A 14429-nucleotide genomic window follows, 5' to 3' on the forward strand; every position below is an offset into this window, starting at 1 on the left:
TGCCCATCAGCCAGGGTATGGTAGGAGGTGGCATCACTGAGACAACTACCTCTTGGATATAGCCACACCCTTTGAACCTGGATGCTCCTGAAAAAGACTGCTAAATTGGCATCGAAATACAGAGTAGTTACACCGGGAAAAAGGTTATTCAAGTAGCGGGCAGGGCTGATGGCCAGCAGGGGGCTGGCATGTGCTGCTGAGGTTGCAGGTCCACCATGTAACCAAGCATAAGGAGGTATATGGTTAGTGTCCCATGAGACCACCTTTGGTAAGCAGGAATCTGAAAAGACAGTTCTTATCTCACTTAAGTCTTCTACTTAGGCAGTCCCTCAGGACTGAGGATGACTTGCTTCCACTCTGGTTCAGCGCATTCTAACATGGTGAATGAGTCAGATGCATGAACTGCAGACTTTACTACATGTGGGGTGAGTGGTATTTGAAGACTTGGATAGGAAAGTTACTGGAAGCGTGTACTCCTTCTGCTGCCTGGACTTGACTTCCACATGTTCCCGTCAAAATCTCACAAGGTGCTCGGGACTGGGCCCCCAGGATCGCAAATCTCGTTGCTGGGACTGGGTCCCCTGGATCACAAAGCTCACTGCTGGGACTCCTTGGCTGCCCCTACAATAATTGTTATTGAATCCCTTCCCTCTCCCTCAAACACACCTAACCGACATGGTCCTGGCCTCTCAGCCCACTCTTGGCGATGCCGTTGCTCAGCTCATCACTCACGAGCTACCATCACCCCAGAGCTGTCTAACCTCACAGGAGCACATAGGAGGAACACCAGATTAGGTCGGAAAAGACACGCACTATACGCTGTTACCAAGGGGAAGCATTGAGGAAGCTAATATTAACAACACATTCACAGATCATTAATAGTGAAATAAACTGCTTTATCTCAGCATAGTTCTGAATGTCCTTTTGAGAATGGGCAAGCAAAGGGTTGATGACCATATATAATAGTTGAAGTAGATTTGTTTGCAATGGAGGCAATGTTGCTTATCAGACAACAGTATTGTACTCAGTACAATAGGACTGCTTATACAGAGGCCACTTGGGTTCTTTGGACACATAAACTTCATTTTTTTCAGTGTTCCACATCTGTTTCTGGAGTTCTCAGTAGTTGTGGATGTAGTGGGCATTCTTGTTTCCCTATCAGCGACCTATCCATTCTGCCAACTCCATAGCAGTCCATCGTAAAAGGAAAACACTGTGGCTGCAACCAGGATATTGCATATTCACCTGCATGATTCTGCTCACGTGGTCTGCTACCACCTGCATGTTAATTAATATTAATGAACTATTTTCTATTTATATAGGCCATAGGTTATTGCTAGGGACCTGAATGGCTATTTATTAGGCCCTTCACCTTGGGGATGCATTTTAGCTGGTAAAAGTGTTGTGTTCTCTCATTCTGCTGCCTCCTTTCAATAGGGAAAACAAGGACATTTTTTTCTCTTGGCAAACAAGTTTTCTTTCACTTGTTTAATGCATGTGCAGAGACATCACAGCTCCAGCGACCCGGGTTCGGTTCTGGGTACTGCCTATGTGGAGTTTGCAAGTTCTCCCTGTGACTGCGTGGGTTTCCGCCGGGTGCTCCGGTTTCCTCCCACATGCCAAAGACTTGCGGATTGATAGGTAAATTGGCTGTTGTAAATTGCCCCTAGTGTAGGTAAGTGGTAGGAGAATTGAGGGGATGTGAGAGGGAAAATGGGATTAATATAGGATTAATATAAATATGTGGTTGATGGTCGGCGCGGACTCAGTGGGTCAAAAGGCCTGTTTCGGTGCTGTATCTCTCTATGACTCTATGACTGACTAATCCGAACATTGGGCTGGATTTTGTTCTCCCCCGGGCATCGGGTTCCATGGCGGGAGGTGCCTGAAGATGGCTCCAGATGAGGCCTGCTACGGACCTCAACGCCAAGAGGGCCCAGCTCAATCCTCCCAGTGGCAGCGAGGCTCTGTGATGGCCCCCATGCCGCTAGGCGATGAGAGCTCAATTAAAATATTCAAATCAATAAAATGGATACATTTAAATGGACTTACCTGCAACCATGAACCTGCCATGAACTTCAACATGGCGGCTGGGACTCCTGTGCCTTTAAATCCCCATCCGGGGAAACATGGTGCCTCACTGGTGGGGAGGGGGGAAGAGGTAAGATTTTCAGTGCGTGGAGGGGGGACGGGGTCAAATAAACATAATGGGTGTAGGGGATGGTGGAAAGGGTTGACCTTTAAACTTTGTGCAGTTTGGGGTGGAAAGGTCAGTTGTAAAAGGTAAGTGTTTTGTGGGGGGTGAGGGGCAAATGGTTACTGTAATTGTTATTGAGGAGGTGGGAAATGGGGCGTTATAAATTTATTTATTTAATTTTGGGGGTTTACTTCTTTAAACATTTAAATGTGACGGCACAGGCAATTGGCGCCATTGCCGGCGATGGACAGCCTGCCCCCTCCATATGATTTGGGAGCTGGGCCACCCTGGACAGTTAAATGAGCCGCTGTGCGGGAGATTGTGGCGGCTTTTTGGTGTGCGGCCCGCGTGGGCATGCCGTGGCGGTGAGCTCTTAAAATCCAGCCCATTGTCTCTGATGGTTGCCTGAAAGGACATGGGATTGTAGAAAACTCACACTGTGATCACTTTCAAATCAAAGGGTAGAGCTGTCTTTGTGGTAGAAACTAGCTGGCGGTCTATGCCTGGATCTGAATATGTGGTTTCTGGGACAGGGATGCACAGGCTCCTGGGAGAAGGATGCCAAATATCTAAGATGCAATTGCACTTGCCTTTCTTCCCACCAGAGAAACTTTTGGTCTCTTCTTCAAATGTAGGTCTCCCAAAGGAGTGCCCAAAAGAAGTCTCATGTTGAACAATTTGGCTTGCTGAAAGTGAATTGGCAGTGTTCAGCAAAACCTTCGTAGGAAAAGGATTGTGAACAGTGAGTTTTGCAATGCAAAAAAGAAAGCAGCAGCCATTAGCAGAAGATTTTGCACTAAGTATTTTGCAGATGCAGAAATCCACAACCAAAAAACACAACCCAGATGCAATTATAAACAAACATGTCCTGAAGAGAAAAACTCCAAAAGGATAGAGCATTAATTCCCAGGAAGTTCCTGCTTATTGGTGAACAGGTTAAAAAAGGCAGTGAGTTCAGCATAGAACTTTGTTCATTGGAGTCAGCTTTCTGCCAGATAGTTGACTGTCATGGATCTCCACATCTGTCTGTCCTGTGCTGCCTTTACACATTCTGCATAGGTCAACTGCATTCAGTCCATTATATCCATCATTCATTTTCTCCTCTGTTTCCCTCTCCTACATTTTCTGTCAATTTTTCCTTCCAATAATTGTCTCTGTCTACCTTCTGCTCTCATGATGTGACCAAAATATTGTATCTTTCTCTCTTTGATGTTATGCACTGATTTCCTAACTAGCATAAGATTGAATTTAGAGGTGTAATGAGGCTCTTGCTTGTCCCTTGAAAGGCCTTCACAAGCTAGCGCTTCTTTTTACAGGGTTTAGTCAGGTTTGGTGTGGCACCATTTTGAATCTGTGGATGCACTCACAGTGTGCACATTCATTGAATTGTCTCTTGCTGAAGCATGGTTCCATGCCTATAACAATGTATAAACTTTGCTCAGTGGTCAGTCTATATGTATGAGTATAGATGTTGATAGTCTGTGTGCTGTATCATGGTGGGAGGTGGGGCATTATAACTGAGCCCAATCCTATTGTCATCCAGTTGAAGTGCTCCTGGATAGAAATTGAGAGTAACAGACTTTTGCCTGATTTTTCTCCTCCTTAGCCCAGTGACATTGAGATGTCTCATTGTCTCTATCTTCTGGTGGACTTTTTAACCAACTGGGAAGACGATGGGATTGTCTGCTTTCTGCTTTTTTTCAATCAGCAGAAATCATATGGAGGTATGGGTAGAGCTGGGGGGGAGCTCCTGTTTCTGTTTAAAGGCTAGAAATTATATTTCTATTGCCTGGAATTGAACACAATGCCAGGTTTGTCTAGTTTCAAAGCAATATTGGCTGCCACTTTGCCGTACCACACTGAACTATTGGTGCAACATGTTGGAAATCTCAAGATAATATTGTCGTCAAAGTTTCAGGATAACAACACTATTATATTGTAGATTTGGAAGTGCTGGATGTCACATGTCAGGCTCAAAGAATCACATGTGAAGTCACAGATTTAACTTAACTAAGATTTACTAAGTGTTTAATAAAGACTTCTGTTCACTGCTGCTACGTATATACCATCTGACCTTACATCAATCCCCAGGTCAGGTGTTTTCCCAAAGCATAAAGTTATTTTCAGTTTCTCTTCCAAGTACCATATAGTCTCTAATACTCAAGCCCACACATACAATCATGACACTGGTTTCTCATGCTCTGAGGGAAGTTAAAACATCTATACTGTTGTCTTCGCTGCTCTAAACTTGCCTTTTTTGCTCCAGCAAAACTCCAAATATCCCAACCAATATGTCCTTCCTTTATCTTGCATCCTCCGGGTTTTGAAATTAAGATTTAATACATTGCATCCACTGTAACTGGTACTTTTACAAAACTGTAGAACTCCTTGCCTCCTCTGGTCTTCTCTTACTACAGTCTACTGGATTTGAAAACCTAGGTTTGGCATCATCTAACTACTGTTATTTAATTTACTTTTTTTTCTATCCAAACTTTTGCAGCCTTGATGATTTTCCACAATGTGGGTCTTTGCCCCTTACTTAGATTTGGCACACAACCTGAAAGAATTTGCATTAATAAGTCATGAATCCAAAATTAGGAGAGGAAGGGAAACAATTGAAAAAATAGTCAATAAACAAGTTCAAGGTTCAGCAATGCATTTTTAAAAATACATCTTAACTACAAAATTAATGGCTGTTGTCTTGGTAGATCTTATCGATACCCAGGAACGAGACATTGTGTTCTTGATTGATGGCTCCACAAAAGCTGGTTCTTCATTTCCTTTCGTACGTGAATTTCTGCATGGCGTAATTGAACAGCTCAATGTCGGGTTGAATACGATTCGCATCGCAGTGGTACAGTATAGTGAGGACCCAAAAGTCGAATTTCCTTTGAACGCCTATTCAAGTAAAAATGACATTTTGGATGCAGTGGAAAATCTGAAATCCAAAGGTGGAAGAGTGCTGAATACTGGGAGCGCATTGAACTACGTCATTGGGAATGTCTTCACCACGGCTGCTGGAAGTAGGAGAGATGCTGGTGTGGCACAGCTATTGGTGCTCCTCACTTCTGGAAAGTCAGGAGATGATGTTAAGAAGGCAGCAGACGCATTAAAAAGAGCTGCGATAGTGACATTTGTAATTGGGGCCATGGATGCGGATGGCAAAGAATTACAAGAGATTGCATATTCTACTAATTTGCTGTTTGCTGTCCATGACTTCCAGTCTCTTCCAGACATCCAGGATCAGTTGCTACAGCCCCTGAAAACGCTGATAGTTGAAATTATTAAAATGCCATCCAGTGTCACTGAAGGTATTTGAGTTTTGAGTAGTTTTCAGTTTGTGTTTTTGTGACTTTTAGTGTTAAATCTATGAAGTAACTTAGAGGTTTGATAACTCAGCTAGTAAGTGTGTTGTCTAGTGTAGACTAAAACATATGGACCAGGAAGGTTGCAGGTTTGAGTTAGTAGCTCTCAGCTAAGGAAGGATAAAAATTATGAGTGTTCCCACTCCAATCGTTGTCCATAATATCTTGCTGGAAAATGTGCCATGGTGCCATCTAATGAGAACAGAATTTCATGGTCTAGACTAACACATGAAGAATAGCCACTTGAGTGAGGTACTGGAGGCACAGCATGAATATCAGAGGGTTAGTCTGGGGTTCACTTCAGTCTCTCATTAAATTCCTTGGATAGTGAGATGTGTCTGAGCCCACACTGATGAGAAAGATTCCATAAGAGCAGGGGAAAGCTCTCAGCACTGACTCCCCAGAGTGTGAAGAAACTGCAGTACTCACCCAGATAAATACTGAGAGAGAGCAGAAAATACTGAGAATAGAAAAGAATTAAATAGCACAAGAGAAGAAATATTCAATGCAAGTAGCGAGGAACAAGAGTATTCATAATGAGGAAAGAAATCTAAAGGAAAGGTAAATGCTCAGAAAGAGGCAAAAATAAGCCATAGAGGGAACATTAAATACCACGAGAGGAAAAAAATATTGTGAAAAAGATTTAAATAGAATCACTGGGAATTGAATACCGTGAAAGAGACAAAAAGACAAAGAGAACAATAAATTACATAAGTAATACAGAGAAACAGGGAGTAAAATAAATTGATATTGAGGAATAGAGTGAGATACAAAGGACAGAGAGTGAGGAAGAGCAAAATAGAAATGAAGGAAGGAAGAGAGAGTGAAGACATCTTTTTGCAATATTCCTAATACTTGTATATATAGCTAGATGGGTGCAAAGACTATAAGAATATTTTGCTGTGATAGGGCATGAAAATTACAAATTACAAACAATAACTCCAATGAGCATTTATAAAAAGGTGATTATTTTAGCAGTGCTGTGGCCTGGGGAAGAGGGAGTAAAGAGAGTAACAATTGCTGCTGGGGCAGAAGGAATAGTGACCCTCTTGGGGGTGCTGGGTGGTGAAGCAGGATGAAGGGAGATCCTTCTGAGAGGGAATGAAGAAAGACAGCAAGATATCCCTGGAGTACCAGGGAGTGGGTTGTGAGAAAACTATTCTGGGAAGGCGTAAGTGAGAGGTAAAAATGGAAGAAAAGTAAAACGGTTGCTTCAGCAAATTTTGTCTGCTGGGACCTGAGCTTAGCAAGTCCATGTTTTAAAACAGTATGATGAGCATCATGAAAGTGCATGAGTACTTATAATATTCACTGGATAATCTTGGTGATAATTACTCTTCCTTCATTATTGCAGGCGACAAGAGAGATGTTGTGTTCCTAATCGATGGTTCTTCCAACGTGGGAACTTTTTTTTATTTAATTCGTGACCTTATTATTAACCTAATTCCTAACTTTAATATTGCAAAGGACAAAGATCAAATTTCAGTGGTACAATATAGTGACAATGCAAGAATTGAATTTCCACTAAATGCTCACACAAGTAAAGAACAGGTCTTGACTGCAACCAGAGAGCTTCGGCCTAAAGGTGGAACGATACTCAAGACAGGGTCAGCACTGGAGTTTGTCAAGAACAATGTCTTCAGCAGATCTGGTGGGAGCAGGCAACATTTGGGGGTCTCACAAATTTTGGTGCTCATCACTTCTGGAAAGTCACAGGATGATGTGAGGCGGCCATCGGAGGAGCTGAAGCGGGCTGGTGTTGTGGCGTTCGCTGTCGGCGTCGGGGATGTAGACAGAAATGAACTGCATCAAGTTGCATATTCACCGAGACTGATTTTTCAGGTGGATGACTACTGGGGCCTTTCAGATCTGGACCTGCATCTGCTCAGCATTTCAAAGAATGTTGAGAACGTCCCAATACCACCTATTACCAGCTCAGGTAACCAGCCGCTTTGGAAATTAGGAACAGTTTTGCTCTATTAGAACAACAGCTATGAACTGCTCCTTCTCAGTTTTGGTGGGTGGGAGAGGGGGGCGGAGCAGATGGGGGCTGTAAATATTGCATCAGAGCAAGGTGTTGAACCGTCCAGAGGCAATACCGTCTTTGAAGGGCGCACTGCAATATTAATGAGGCAGCGCACATGGCTCTGGAGATACAGGACACTAATTCCTGAGGTGGTTTTCATTCCTGCTGCCAGGAGCGAGTAACACCAGTGGAAAGTGTACCTGGTTGCAGCCATTTTGTTCTGGTTTTGAGAGACCTGGGCTCTGTCTCTCTTCTGTAGAAGCCAGCAATGCAGTTTTCATATAGGTGGCCATATCATGAGCTACAGCAATTGCAAGTGCACTTCTATTCCAGTGTTAATGATGGCATTCTAAATTTCACATTCCTTCACAAATCACATCAATTCAGAACATGGGTGATGCTATCATATTGCAGAAATGGGGCAATATTTTTCAGTAAAGATTCACTTTAGTTGGCATCAGTCAGCAGTGATAGAGGAAAGATTACTGCAAAAGCCAAAGGTAAAACATGAACTAGAAAACTAATTAACAGGAGAAAAAAAATCATAACACACATATGAATAAGTAATAAGAGCGTCCCAGAGCATTATGTAGAATTTACAGCACCGAAACAGGCCATTAAGTTCAACTGGCCTATGACATGGGAACTGGAGCACGCCATTTAGCCTCTTGAGTCTGTTCTGCCATTCAATGAGAACATAGTTGATCCATGACCTAACTTTGTATACCCGCCTTAGCTCATATCTCTTAATAACTTTGGCTAACAGAAATCTATCAGTCTCAGATTTAAAATTAATCATTAACCCAACATCAACTGCTATTTTTTTGGGAGCGAGTTCCAAACTTCTACCACCCTTTGTATGTAAAAGTGTTTCCTAATTTCATTCCTGAAAGGGCTGGTTCTAATTTTTAGGCTATATCCCCTAGTCCTAGATTCCACAACCAGCAGATATAGTCACTCTCTATCTATCCTATCAGCTCCTCTTAATATCTTGAAAACTTTGTTCAAATCACACCTAATGCAGACCATGACACCTTGGAGAAGGAGGCTGTCCAAAGTTGCAGAGAGAAGGAGGGGAATGTAATGTGGTAGTTGTCAGTCATTCAATAATTAGGACAGAAAGCATCCTTTGTAAGCAGGATCAAGAGTCTCATGATATGTTGCCTTCCTGGTGCAGGGTGAGGGAAATCTTGAACTGGCTTGAAAGGATATTGATGAGGGAGGGGCAGGATCTAGTCGCTGTGGTCCATCTTGAGGTCAACAACATATGGAAGAGTGGATATGAGTTCCTGCTTGGAGAGTACCAGCAACTAGGAGCTAAAGAGATATAGGGCTAGATTTTAAGGAGCCCTCGACGTTGGGATCCGTGGCGGGGGGGCCTGAAGATGGTCCTGAATGAGGCCCGCCGCGGACTTTGACGCTGGCAGGGCCCGCCCGATCCTTCCGGCGACAGCAGGGCACCGTGGCAGCCCCCCTGCCACTCGGCGCCGGGAGCACAATCACCAGATGCAAATAAAGTAAATTAATAGATTTGCACGTAGTTACCATTAACCTTGATGTCCCGCTGCAATCATCGGCCCGGTGGCTGGCACTCCCGCATCTTCAGATCCCCGTCCGGGGAAACGAGGTGCAACACTGGTGGGGAGGGGCGAGGAGGTAAGTTTCACAGTGTAGGAGGCGGTGGGTGATGGAGACAGTCAAATTAACTTCACGGGTGTAGGGGGTGGTGGGAAGGGTTGAAGTTTAAAGTTTGTGCAGTTTTTGGGGGGGGGAAGGTCAGATGGTAAAGGTAAGTGTTTTGGGGGAGAAGGGCAAATAATTAATTCAATTTTTATGGAGGGGTGGGAGAGGGGAAGAAGAGATGTATTTATTTATTTTCATTTAATCTATCTTTAAATATGCCAGTAGGACTAGCAGCCATTTAAAAGTGGTGTCAGCGCCTGCGCACAGGAAGCTGACACCATTTCCGGGGACGGACAGCCCGCCCCCTCCATGTGATCGGGCGGGCCACCCGCCCCGGCTATTTAAATGAGCCGCCATGCTTAGAATCGCGGCAGTTCTTTGATGGGCCATCATTTTGTTCGCCCAGGCTTATGAAATTCAGCCCATAATCTCTGGATTATTATCTGAGCCACGTGCAAATTGGCATAGGGATAAGCAGTTTAGGGAGGTGAATGTGTAGCTGAGTAGTGTGGGCAAGAGGGATTCCGTTTCGTGGAACACTGGCGCCAGTACTGGGACAGGAACAAACTATACCGTTGGGATGTGCTCCACCTGAACCAGGCTGGGACCAAGGTCCCAGCGGAAAGGATAAATAGGGCAGTCACAATGACTTTAAACTAGGAATTAGGAGGAGGCTCAGTTGAAAAGGATAGTATATAAATTATCATTCAAAAATAAATGAAATGGAAGTTAGCGGAGTAACTTTCAGAAATTGTGCTCTAGGCATTACTGAGAAAGGGGAAGTTAAAAGATGTAAAGTAGTTTAACTAGGAGAGAGAGAGATAAGAAATATGTAAGTAAAACATTAGAGCAGAAGTACAGGTTAGGGTGTGTGGCCCAAATTAGTGTCTTTTATTCAAACACAGAGAGTATGAGGAACAAACTGAACGAGTTGCAGGCACATGTGGCGGCACAGTGGCGCAGTGGTTAGCACCGCAGCCTCACAGCTCCAGCGACCTGGGTTCAATTCTGGGTACTGCCTGTGTGGAGTTTGCAAGTTCTCCCTGTGTCTGCGTGGGTTTCCTCCGGGTGCTCCGGTTTCCTCCCACAGCCAAAAAGACTTGCAGGTTGATAGGTAAATTGGCCATTATAAATTGCCCCTAGTATAGGTAGGTGGTAGGGGAATATAAGGATAGGTGAGGATGTGGTAGGAATATGGGATTAGTGTAGGATTAGTATAAATGGGTGGTTAATGGTCGGCACAGACTCGATGGGCCGAAGGGCCTGTTTCAGTGCTGTATCTCTAAATCTAAAAATCTAAAATCTAATGTTCAACTTGGAGGGTATGACATGGTAGCCATTACTGAGCCAAGGCTGCAAGATGGTCAGGACTGGGAATTAAATATAACAGGCTATAAGAGCTACAGGAAAGATAGACAAAATGATAATAGGGGAGCAATAGCTTTAGCGATTAAGGATGAAATCACTTCAATGATAAGAGAGAATATAATGAGAGGTAAGAAGGCAATGGACACTTTATGGATAGAAGTAATAAATAGAAAAGGACTTGACTGTAATGGGATAAAATAAAAACAAAAAGTGCTGGAAAATACTCAACAGGTCTGGCTGCATCTGTGGAGAGAGAGGCAAAGTTAACGTTTCAGGTCAGTGACCTTTCATCAGAACTGTAATGGGAGTTGTGTATAGTTGCCCCGGTAGCAGTTGTAAAGTGGCAAATATAACTGGAGAGATTAGAGAAGCATGTACAAAGGGCAGAGTGCTTTTAATGGGGGATTTTAACTTTCATATCGATTAGGATAAACAGAGTAGCACAAGTCATAAAGGTAGCGAATTTCTTGAGTGTGTCTGGGATAGTTTTCTGTAGCAATATGTCCTCGAATCAACAAGGGGGCATGCAATATTATACTTAGTAATGAGCAATGACCCAGATTTAGTTAACAGCCTCAGGTTGCATGAAAATTTATCTTAATAGCGATTATAACATGATTGAGTTCAAGCTAATGATTGAAAGGGAGAAACACAAAACAGGTGCTAAGAGTCTAGACTTAGGGAAGGCTGACTTCAATAGAATGAGACAAAGACTGTCAACAGTAAACTGAGCACAACTATTTATGTGAAAATGATAGAAAGTCAGTGGGAGGTGTTCAAAAAAGAATTTAATGTGACACATAATCAGTTTCTACCCCTAAGGAGCAAGAGCTTTACTTGCCAAAAAGTATAGCCATGAACAACTAAACAGTTGTCAGTATAAAACTAAAAGAAAAGCATACAAAATGCAAAAAATAGCACAGAATGGGAAAGATACAAAGAACAGCAAAACATGACAAAACAGAAAGCAAGAGCTACAAAAGGGGAGTATGAAAAGACACTTGCAAGGGATATCAAAATGGACACAAAAGATTGTTACAATTACATTAGGAAAAAGAGAAAGGTCAGGAGCCATTTAAAGCAGATAATGTTGATATTATCAATGAAAATAAGAAAATGGTGGACATGCTGAATAATTATTTTACCTCTGTGTTTCCAGTAGAGGAAAAGGTTAGCAGGTCAAGTATCCCAAGGAAACTATTATTGAATCAGGATCAATTACTCACCAAAATGAATGTAAGCAAAATAACAGTAGTGAAGAAAATAATGGCACTAAATAATGAGACTTTAATTGCACAAATATCAGTTGGGATACTGTTAAAGGGTAAGAAGGAGGAGGAATTTCTGAAATGTGTTCAGGTGAACTTCCTTGACCAGTATGTTCTCGGTCTATCTCGGAAGGAGGTATTACTGGATCTGATGCTGGGGAATGAAGTGGGCAGTGATCATATCATAAAGTTTAGACAAACAATGGAGAAGAACAAGGAACAATCGAAAAGGGACTTCTAAATTGGAAGAGGGCTAACTTCAATGGGATTAGAGGGGATATAGCAAGAGTAAAATAGAACCAAAGACTGACAGTAAAAACTATAATGGAACAATGGGTGATCTTTCAGGAGGAAATGTTTCATGTGCAGGCTAGGTACAGTCCAACAAGGGCATAAGGTAAGGGAACCAAAACCCAGACACCTTGGATGAACAGGGAGATAGAGAATATGAAGAAACAAACAAAGAGAGAATATGATGTATGTTAGGTGAATACTTCAAGTGAGAACCAGGCCATAAACAATAAAGTTGACAGGGGATGTGAAAAAGAAAATAAGACTGGTAAAGAGGGAATATGAGAATAGACTGACAGATAACATAAAAGGGAACCCAAAAATCTTCAACCGGCATATAAATAGTAAGTGAGTTCTTATTAGGGACAAAGAGAGCGATGTATGCTTAGAGGTGCAGGGCAAGGCTAGAATACTTAATGAGTACTTTGTAATGGTGTTTACTAAGGAAGAGAGTGCTGACATAATATCAGTAGAAGTGGAGCTAGTAGAGGTAATGGATGGGGTGAAAATTGATAGGCAGAATGTACTGAAAAGGCTGGCTATGCTTAGAGTGGATAAGTCACTAGTCTGGATGGTTTACATCCCAGATTGCTAAAGGAGGTGGGGGTGGAGATAGCAGAAGGGCTTGCCATAATCTTCCAATTTTCCCTAGATACGGGGGAGGTGCCAGAGGATTGGAAAGTGGGATACACCCTTATTCAAGAAAGAGTGTAAGGACACTCCTAGTAACTGCAGGTCGGTCAGTTTAACATTTGAAATAATAATCAGGGAAAAAAATTAACAGGCACTTGGAGAGATTTGAGTTAATTAAGGTGAGCCAGCATGGATTTATAAAAGTCAGATCATGCTTGATTAATCTAATTGAAGTTTTTGATGCAGTAACAGAGAAGATTGATGAAGGGAATGTGGTAGATGTTGATAAAAAGGATTTTAAGAAAGTCTTTGATAAAGTACCCCATAAAAGGCTGGTTAACAAAATTGAGGCTCATGGAATAGGAGGGTCAGTGTCAGCTTGGGTAAAAATTTCACTTCAGGATAGAAAACAGCAAGTTGTGGTAAATAAAAGCAAAATACTGCAGATGCTGGAAATCTGAAATAAAAACAAGAAATTCTGGAACCCTGAAGAGTTCTGATGAAGGATCACTGACCTGAAACATCTACTCTGCTTCTCTCTCCGCAGATGCTGCCAGACCTGTTGAGTATTTCCAGCATTTCCTGTTTTTAAGTCGTGGTAAATGGTTGATTTTCAGACTGGAGGATGGTAGATAGTGGTGTTCCCCAAGGGTCGGTGTTGGGACCACTGCGTTTTTCATATATGTATAAATGACTTGGATGTTGGAATCCAGAGAAAAATGTCAAAGTTTGCCTATGATACCAAACTTGGAGGTGTGGCAAACACTGCCGATGATACCAATCGACTGCAAAAGGACATAGATAGGCTGGCAGACTGGGCAGACAAGTGGCAGACAAAATTTAATACAGAATAGAGTGAGATGATGCATTTTAGCAGAAAGGATAGGGAGAGGCAATATAGACTTACATAAGAACATGAACATACGAATTAGGAGCAGGTATAGGCTACTTGGCCCCTTGAGCCTGCTCCACCATTCAATAAGATCTGATTGTAATCTCGACTCCACATTCCCACCTACCCCGATAACCTTTCACCTCCTTGCTTATCAAGAATCTATCTACCGCTGCCTTAAAATATTTAAAGACTCTGCTTCCACTGTCTTTTGAGGAAGAGAGTTCTAAAGACTCACGAGCCTCTGAGAGAAAATTGTTTGACTCATCTCTGTCTTAAATGGGTGACCCCTTATTTTTAAATCGTGACCCCCCTACTTCTAAAGAGTGTGCAGAGACAGAGGGACCTGGGAGTTCATGTGCATAGATATGTTTAGACATATTGAGAGAGCAAACCTATGTAATCTCAGGCTTCATAAATAGAGCTTTTGAGTATAAAAGCAGGGAAGTTATGCTGAACCTCAATAATGTTCTGGTTAGGCGACAACTGGAGCATTACGTAGAGTTCTGATCACCATACTTTAGGAAGGATGTAAGGGTCCTTGAGAGGGTTCAGAGGAGATTTACCAGAGTGGTTCCAGGGATGAGGAATTTTAGCTACACGATTAGGTTGGGGATCTGGGGTTGTTCTCCTTGGAGCAAAGGAGATTGAGGGGAGATTTGATTGAGCAGTACCAAGATTACAACAGGTTTAGGTAAGATCGACG

The 14429-nt window shown here is 42.6% G+C and overlaps 1 protein-coding gene across 1 annotated transcript in view; it reads left to right on the top strand.

Moving 5' to 3' along the window:
- The window catches only part of col6a3 (collagen, type VI, alpha 3), a 355278-nt gene that overhangs the window by 46748 nt on the left and 294101 nt on the right, over nt 1-14429 (top strand). Inside the window, exons 7-8 of the mRNA XM_068036295.1 lie at nt 4906-5508; nt 6917-7501. Coding sequence (XP_067892396.1) covers nt 4906-5508; nt 6917-7501 — 1188 coding nt within the window. The remainder of the gene's footprint in view (nt 1-4905; nt 5509-6916; nt 7502-14429) is intronic.

This window comes from Heterodontus francisci, chromosome 7 (genome assembly GCF_036365525.1).
Source record: "Heterodontus francisci isolate sHetFra1 chromosome 7, sHetFra1.hap1, whole genome shotgun sequence".
NCBI classification, from domain to species: Eukaryota; Metazoa; Chordata; class Chondrichthyes; order Heterodontiformes; family Heterodontidae; genus Heterodontus; species Heterodontus francisci.